The 8,913-nt window shown below is 45.9% G+C and overlaps 1 protein-coding gene across 1 annotated transcript; it reads right to left on the bottom strand.

Annotated features, from left to right (window-relative positions):
• Positions 1-337: 337 nt before the first annotated feature.
• Positions 338-2,831, bottom strand: cenpv (centromere protein V). The gene is made up of 5 exons (XM_080014351.1): positions 2,761-2,831; positions 1,074-1,218; positions 917-973; positions 657-784; positions 338-513 (listed from the first exon to the last, which is right to left on the bottom strand). Exons 2-5 carry the CDS (start codon positions 1,163-1,165, stop codon positions 365-367), a joined length of 426 nt encoding a protein of 141 aa, XP_079870477.1. The 5' UTR covers positions 1,166-1,218; positions 2,761-2,831; the 3' UTR covers positions 338-364.
• Between the last annotated feature and the right edge of the window lie 6,082 nt (positions 2,832-8,913).

Here is an 8,913-nt window from a genome sequence, read left to right as displayed (position 1 = left end):
TTTCCATCAAAGTGCCACTGTCTTGGCATTTCTTATCTATGTGTGGTGGGTATAAAAAATGTGTTGATAAGCAACACGGTTGCTGTGAAAAATCAAACGATGGGGACAAACTTTACTTGGCTGCGTCCATTGAACACACTGGGGAGGTGAAGCGTTGATATAGGTTTGACAGGGGCAGACCATAATACGTCATCTCGCAGACCCGTCTGGTTCCCGGGCTATAGAGGTTGTGTACGCTCTTCAAAGAGGGTTTCAACAATTCTTAGGTTTGACTTCACTTTATTTTTGTAAGAAACACATTCCAAGTCTGTCGCCGATGAGAATAAACGTTGATATCTTGGCAGATGCTGTTTGGGCGTGGTCATTAGGGCGGTGTCTCCTCCTTCTCCGCGGCTCTGGACATTGCTCTGATGCTCTGGTGAGCTTGCACGCTCTCTTCCCACTTCTCCCCACAGAACCTCTCCACGGTGACGCTGCGGACGGTGCCGGGGTCCAGACAATGAGGAGCGATGCCTTGGAGGCGGGGAGATGTAAATAATAAGGGCGGGTGCGTGGCTCACATGGTGTCATGCTGCCGCCGGGGTGAGCCCTGGCCTGTCCACCGTCAACAGGCCAGGGCTCAGAGAGGTTGACGTGTTGCCGCGCTTCATTCTCACCGTATCCATCAGGATTGGAGCGTGGCGTGTAGAAACTTTGGACTCCACACGTCTTACAGAAGGTGTGTTTGGCAGCGTGTGTGTTGAAGGTGTACACAGTCAAATGTTCAGATCCCTGAGGCAGGAGTGGAAAAACAAAAGCGGATTCTTCTTATTATTATTGTTTTAAAAAAGCCCTTTGAAAGAGGTGTGGCCGTCACTGTGCTCCACCAGTTTTACTGGTTCCTTTACCTGCAGGAGACAACAACCTACCTACCTACAAGCTGCTTTTCGGAACAATGAAATGATGGTTTTGCTTCTTTTCGCAAATGCTACAACTTTGGATAAAGAAAAATTCATCTTATTTTCCTGGATTGCATTGGACTATTTTGCTAAATGTTCAAATCTTAGCTGTGTGTCCCACTGCCTCCGTCCTACTTGCACTGGAACACGTGGAGGTCCGGGGAGCTCCAGGCCCGGAAGCGGACGGCGCCGCAGTGGCAGCCCCCGCTGTGCAGCACGCGCTCCATCGCAAAGACAACCGGGTCGCTTTACGGTCGCTCGGTCTGAACGATCTACACCACTTTGGGAATGAGAGAGAAAAAAGAAGCATGTTCACCGAAGGGGTTGATGTAAATGGTCACAATTTTAGTTTCATTTGATGTATTTTGTTAGCACAATCATAGACATAATCGACGCCGCATCGACTGCTTGAGCGTGTTGCTGCGATATGTCAACGTCGCCGCCATATTGGAACGGGCAAGACTGACACAGAGCCTGTAAACAAGTAAGTGGGGAAGCTGCGTTTTTCTGGATAAAAAGCTCTACAACGTTTACATTTCTCAACTCTTCTATTGAAGGGTTTATGATCCCACTGGAGTAGATTGCTCCACCGTCCGCCATTTCTGATCATGGTTGTGCGTTGGTTGACGCACTGCCGTAAATCGCTAATTTTCGCGGGAGTTGGTACCCTGTGGCGGTCCGCCTGACATGAAGGCTTTAGGGAACCAATCTAAATGCCGGTGGTGTCCTAATTCTACAGCCATGACACTGTACGGCCAACACTGACTTCATGGTGATGAGTAAAATGAAGATGTCTATTGCTCCTTTAATGAAGCTGAAAACGCTTAAAAACGATGGTTTACCAGACAGCGTGAAGCCCTCTGCCACCGGGCCACTGCGCCTGCGCAAACCAAGTTTGGGTCCACGTCGACATGAACAAAGTTCATTCGGCGACGAAACGATAAGACGTCAGATCACACCCATCTCCTGTTCTCTATGGATGACCTCATTCAAGTCAAATGAATGGAGGAGTCCTCGTTTTTTTTATTTTAAGAAGTATTTCGAGTCTATCCATGTTATAAATAATAACATATGTGCACATACAGTTAGTATGATACAATAATTGTTTCCTAAAATTTGACTTTATTGCCTAAATTTCTGTTTATATTGAAAAATGTATATTGTCTAATTTATTTATTATTATTTTTATATTACAGTGTATTATATTTACCAAATGTCAGCTTATCATGTTGAATGTATTGTCTCATTGAGAGTGGAGTCCTGTTTGTTAGGTTGTGATTTTATGATGATGCCTTAATGTCTTATGTTTTTGTCTTAATGTCACATGTTGTTAAGTTACGACCGATTCAATAGAGTTGAGAAAATAAATACAAAAATAAATAAAGAGGAGACCTCGTTCGGTTTAAAAGGAAAAGTTTTCTTATCTCTCATTCATATACACAGCGGGGGAAATAAGTATTGAACACGTCAACATTTTTCTCAGTGAATATATTTCTGATGGTAAAATCATATATGTCCATAAATGACGTTATGTGTAATAAAGTGGAATGAAAAAGGGAATAAATATTGAAGAGATGAAGAACAGGAGGTGCAGAAAGGCATGGAACGCCAAGAAAGCAGCTGAAATCTGTCAGAATTTAGGAAGCAATCCTGCCCCGTGAATACCAGCTGCTTTACTCCTCGTTGATGGCCTATAAAAAGGTTTCTCATGACCATGGTGTCGCACAAGCAGCATCTCATGATGGGTGAAACCAAAGAGCGCGAGCGCAAGACCTTCGCAACCGTGTTGTTGCAAAACATCCTGATGGCACAGGCTACAGACCTATTTCCAAACGTCTGAATGTTCCAGTGAGCAGCATCGGGGGCGTTGTCTGGAAGTGGAAAGAACATTTCACCATCAACCCGCCACGACCAGGTGCTCCTCACCAGACTTCTGACAGAGGAGTCAAAAGAATCATTACAAGTGTTCAGCAGTGAACAGCTCGCAGAGCTTCAGAAAGACCTGGAATGAGCAGGTACAGTTGTTTCAAAGAACACAATAAGTAATGCACTCAACCGCCATGGCCTCCATGCACGCTTACCACGCAAGACACTGGCTGAAGAAGAAGAAGCATGTTGAGGCACCAGCTGAAGAAGAAGAAGAAGCATGTTGAGGCACCAGCTGAAAAGAAGAAGAAGAAGAAGCATGTTGAGGCACCAGCTGAAGAAGAAGAAGAAGAAGAAGCAGCATGTTGAGGCACCAGCTGAAGAAGAAGAAGAAGCATGTTGAGGCACCAGCTGAAGAAGAAGAAGAAGCATGTTGAGGCACCAGCTGAAGAAGAAGAAGAAGAAGAAGAAGAAGAAGAAGAAGAAGAAGAAGAAGAAGAAGAAGAAGCATGTTGAGGCACCAGCTGAAGAAGAAGAGGAAGAAGCATGTTGAGGCACCAGCTGAAGAAGAAGAAGAAGCATGTTGAGGCACCAGCTGAAGAAGAAGAAGAAGAAGAAGAAGCATGTTGAGGCACCAGCTGAAGAAGAAGAAGAAGAAGAAGAAGAAGAAGAAGAAGCATGTTGAGGCACCAGCTGAAGAAGAAGAAGAAGCATGTTGAGGCACCAGCTGAAGAAGAAGAAGAAGAAGAAGAAGAAGAAGAAGAAGAAGAAGCATGTTGAGGCACCAGCTGAAGAAGAAGAGGAAGAAGCATGTTGAGGCACCAGCTGAAGAAGAAGAAGAAGAAGAAGCAGCATGTTGAGGCACCAGCTGAAGAAGAAGCATGTTGAGGCACCAGCTGAAGAAGAAGAAGAAGAAGCATGTTGAGCCACCAGCTGAAGAAGAAGAAGAAGAAGAAGAAGCATGTTGAGGCACCAGCTGAAGAAGAAGAGGAAGAAGCATGTTGAGGCACCAGCTGAAGAAGAAGAAGAAGAAGAAGCATGTTGAGGCACCAGCTGAAGAAGAAGAAGAAGAAGAAGAAGAAGCATGTTGAGGCACCAGCTGAAGAAGAAGAAGAAGAAGAAGAAGAAGAAGCATGTTGAGGCACCCGCTGAAGAAGAAGAAGAAGAAGAAGCATGTTGAGGCACCAGCTGAAAAGAAGAAGAAGAAGAAGCATGTTGAGGCACCAGCTGAAGAAGAAGAAGACGCATGTTGAGGCACCAGCTGAAGAAGAAGAAGAAGAAGAAGAAGAAGAAGAAGAAGAAGCATGTTGAGGCACCAGCTGAAGAAGAAGAGGAAGAAGCATGTTGAGGCACCAGCTGAAGAAGAAGAAGAAGAAGAAGAAGCATGTTGAGGCACCAGCTGAAGAAGAAGAAGAAGAAGAAGCATGTTGAGGCACCAGCTGAAGAAGAAGAAGAAGAAGAAGAAGCATGTTGAGGCACCAGCTGAAGAAGAAGAAGAAGAAGAAGAAGCATGTTGAGGCACCAGCTGAAGAAGAAGAAGAAGAAGAAGAAGAAGAAGAAGCATGTTGAGGCACCCGCTGAAGAAGAAGAAGAAGAAGAAGAAGCATGTTGAGGCACCCGCTGAAGAAGAAGAAGAAGAAGAAGAAGCATGTTGAGGCACCCGCTGAAGAAGAAGAAGAAGAAGAAGAAGCATGTTGAGGCACCCGCTGAAGAAGAAGAAGAAGAAGAAGAAGCATGTTGAGGCACCCGCTGAAGAAGAAGAAGAAGAAGAAGAAGAAGAAGAAGCATGTTGAGGCACCCGCTGAAGAAGAAGAAGAAGAAGAAGAAGAAGAAGAAGCATGTTGAGGCACCAGCTGAAGAAGAAGAAGAAGAAGAAGAAGAAGCATGTTGAGGCACCAGCTGAAGAAGAAGAAGCATGTTGAGGCACCAGCTGAAGAAGAAGAAGAAGCATGTTGAGGCACCAGCTGAAGAAGAAGAAGAAGAAGAAGAAGAAGAAGAAGAAGAAGAAGAAGAAGAAGAAGAAGCATGTGGAGGCACCAGCTGAAGAAGAAGAAGAAGCATGTGGAGGCACCAGCTGAAGAAGAAGAAGAAGCATGTTGAGGCACCAGCTGAAGAAGAAGAAGAAGCATGTTGAGGCACCAGCTGAAGAAGAAGAAGCATGTTGAGGCACAAGAAGAAGAAGAAGAAGAAGAAGCATGTTGAGGCACCCGCTGAAGAAGAAGAAGAAGAAGAAGAAGAAGAAGAAGAAGAAGAAGCATGTTGAGGCACCCGCTGAAGAAGAAGAAGAAGAAGAAGAAGCATGTTGAGGCACCCGCTGAAGAAGAAGAAGAAGAAGAAGAAGAAGCATGTTGAGGCACCAGCTGAAGAAGAAGAAGCATGTTGAGGCACCAGCTGAAGAAGAAGAAGAAGCATGTTGAGGCACCAGCTGAAGAAGAAGAAGAAGCATGTTGAGGCACCAGCTGAAGAAGAAGAAGAAGCATGTTGAGGCACCAGCTGAAGAAGAAGAAGAAGAAGAAGAAGAAGAAGAAGAAGAAGAAGAAGAAGAAGAAGAAGCATGTGGAGGCACCAGCTGAAGAAGAAGAAGAAGCATGTGGAGGCACCAGCTGAAGAAGAAGAAGAAGCATGTTGAGGCACCAGCTGAAGAAGAAGAAGAAGCATGTTGAGGCACCAGCTGAAGAAGAAGAAGCATGTTGAGGCACAAGAAGAAGAAGAAGCATGTTGAGGCACCCGCTGAAGAAGAAGAAGAAGAAGAAGAAGCATGTTGAGGCACCCGCTGAAGAAGAAGAAGAAGAAGAAGAAGAAGAAGAAGAAGAAGAAGAAGCATGTTGAGGCACCCGCTGAAGAAGAAGAAGAAGAAGAAGAAGAAGCATGTTGAGGCACCCGCTGAAGAAGAAGAAGAAGAAGAAGAAGAAGAAGAAGAAGAAGAAGAAGCATGTTGAGGCACCAGCTGAAGAAGAAGAAGAAGCATGTTGAGGCACCAGCTGAAGAAGAAGAAGAAGCATGTTGAGGCACCAGCTGAAGAAGAAGAAGAAGAAGAAGAAGAAGAAGAAGAAGAAGAAGCATGTGGAGGCACCAGCTGAAGAAGAAGAAGAAGCATGTGGAGGCACCAGCTGAAGAAGAAGAAGAAGCATGTGGAGGCACCAGCTGAAGAAGAAGAAGAAGCATGTGGAGGCACCAGCTGAAGAAGAAGAAGCATGTTGAGGCACCAGCTGCTTTACTCCTCGTTGATGGCCTATAAAAAGGTTTCTCATGACCATGGTGTCGCACAAGCAGCATCTCATGATGGGTGAAACCAAAGAGCGCGAGCGCAAGACCTTCGCAACCGTGTTGTTGCAAAACATCCTGATGGCACAGGCTACAGACCTATTTCCAAACGTCTGAATGTTCCAGTGAGCAGCATCGGGGGCGTTGTCTGGAAGTGGAAAGAACATTTCACCATCAACCCGCCACGACCAGGTGCTCCTCACCAGAGGAGGCACAAGAAGAAGAAGAAGAAGAAGAAGCATGTTGAGGCACCCGCTGAAGAAGAAGAAGAAGAAGAAGAAGCATGTTGAGGCACCCGCTGAAGAAGAAGAAGAAGAAGAAGAAGAAGAAGAAGAAGCATGTTGAGGCACCCGCTGAAGAAGAAGAAGAAGAAGAAGAAGCATGTTGAGGCACCCGCTGAAGAAGAAGAAGAAGAAGAAGAAGAAGAAGAAGAAGCATGTTGAGGCACCAGCTGAAGAAGAAGAAGAAGAAGAAGAAGAAGCATGTTGAGGCACCAGCTGAAGAAGAAGAAGCATGTTGAGGCACCAGCTGAAGAAGAAGAAGAAGCATGTTGAGGCACCAGCTGAAGAAGAAGAAGAAGAAGAAGAAGAAGAAGAAGAAGAAGAAGAAGAAGAAGAAGAAGAAGAAGCATGTGGAGGCACCAGCTGAAGAAGAAGAAGAAGCATGTGGAGGCACCAGCTGAAGAAGAAGAAGAAGCATGTGGAGGCACCAGCTGAAGAAGAAGAAGAAGCATGTGGAGGCACCAGCTGAAGAAGAAGAAGAAGCATGTTGAGGCACAAGAAGAAGAAGAAGAAGAAACAGAAAGAAACAGTCTTTAATTGTCACACGACACTCCACAACACATGCTTGCACACACACACACACACATGCACACGCTTGATGGTGCCGGTGAAATGGCTCCTCTGCTTTTGACCCATCCTGGCTTGTCCTTCCTCCGGGGGCACAGCCAGGAGCAGTGGGCAGCGTACGTGGACGCGCCCGGGGACCAGGTGATAAGTGTCCATCGCTGGTCAGACGATGATGGTGCATGTTTTTGGTGGGGGTCCTTACTGACGTGAGGTGGAGGAAACCCCATGTGAACACGGGGAGAACATGCAAACTCCACACAGAAAGGCTCCTATTTGGGCGATAACCCACCGGAGCACGGTGGAAGAAGAAGCATGTTGAGGCACCAGCTGAAGAAGAAGAAGAAGAAGCATGTTGAGGCACAAGAAGAAGAAGAAGAAGAAGAAGAAGAAGAAGAAGAAGCATGTTGAGGCACAAGAAGAAGAAGAAGAAGAAGAAGAAGAAGAAGAAGCATGTTGAGGCACAAGAAGAAGAAGAAGCATGTTGCAGCACCAGCTGAAGAAGAACACGTTTGGACAAGACAATGAAATACTGGATAAAATAGTCTGGTTAGATGAGACCAAAATTGAACTGGTTGATGTCATAGCACACACCAAAGTGGGTGTCACGTATCCTTTCCTGAATTTGCTGAAACTTTCCTTTCTTGTCATTTTTAATGGTTTCTCAGGCTTCCACGTCTATTGTCCCATACGTGTCTGAAACACCCATCAGACCTGGTCAGCACAAACAGACCAATAAAACAAGGACACGTTTCAAAAGGAAAAGCTTTGTGGCACCTTCCACCTCCAACACAGAAGTGACCTTTACTCTGTTTGCTGGCTTTTCCTGGCGCCTCGGGCGGAGGAGGAGGAGGAGGAGGAGGAGGAGGAACCTGCTGCTCCACTGGGGCAGAACAGTGAGGCGACAGCTGCGAAACGATTCGTCCGTAGTCAACAAATCCTGGATTGACTCGGGAGTCTGGAGTCACTCGGACAAGAAGAGTCGTTGATTCGGTGGCAGCTCTTTACTGAGGGACGAGAAAGTAGAATCTAGAAAAGTCAGAGTGACACACAATGATAATACCAGTATGAACAAGGATAATAGTGCTAATGACCCGAAATAACAGCGGTCTAATGAGTCAATAAGGGCGGTATTATGTGTTCAAATAAATATAGAATTGGCCATTTTGCATTGTCGCTCCTGGAATCCAACTGATTTACACTTCATCAATAAAATAATTTGGACATGAGTAAATAACTTTGGCGGTTCACTCACAGATCATTTCTTTGTTTTTTTATATCCACACCTTACATCCTTCCACCTAAATCAATAATTGTGACGAAATCCCGTGTCCAGCGGAGAGCCACAGCGGGACACCAAACGAATCGACGAACGAAGGGTGAGGGGAAACAAAGCCAACGACTCTTTTGTGTTTTCCGTCTTTTACCGAATCACCGCCAGGAAGCGGATCCCGAACAGAGTCGAACCGCCCTCCACTGAGTCCGAGCGCGTCACGCGGCGCCCACACGTGACGTCCCGTGGGACTGTGACGTAGCTGTTCTGCTGAGTCATGCGCGGCACCACCCGAAACCACTTGTCCCGCACATATTATTATTATTATTATTTTGATTATGATTATTATTATTATGGGTATATAATATATATATCACTATTCTTATGACAAAAATACATTTGCCCCAAAAGCACGGGGGGGGGGGCTCGTTTGAAATCCATAAAAATCACTGTTTCGGGAAACTTAAAAACAGGGTGGGGGGGTTTCAAATGGTTGCAAACCCTCCCAAAATGTGTTCTTTGTTTCGTGGCCTCGACTGGCAGACATCAAAACACCACCACCCACCTCCATCCACCACCACCCGCCAGGTCTTCATCGGACAATCCGTCCCGGTTCCACCTCGTCTTAGGTTGTTTTTTTTGTATTGACGCTCAATCGGGTTGCACGGTCACCGCCGGCCCGACACAAACGTCGTCATTGAGACGAGACGTGTGGTTGAATACCCTG

The sequence above is a fragment of the Zeus faber genome, assembly GCF_960531495.2.
Source record: "Zeus faber genome assembly, chromosome: 14".
Lineage (NCBI taxonomy): Eukaryota > Metazoa > Chordata > Actinopteri > Zeiformes > Zeidae > Zeus > Zeus faber.
This window is presented reverse-complemented; position numbering and strand designations above follow the sequence as displayed.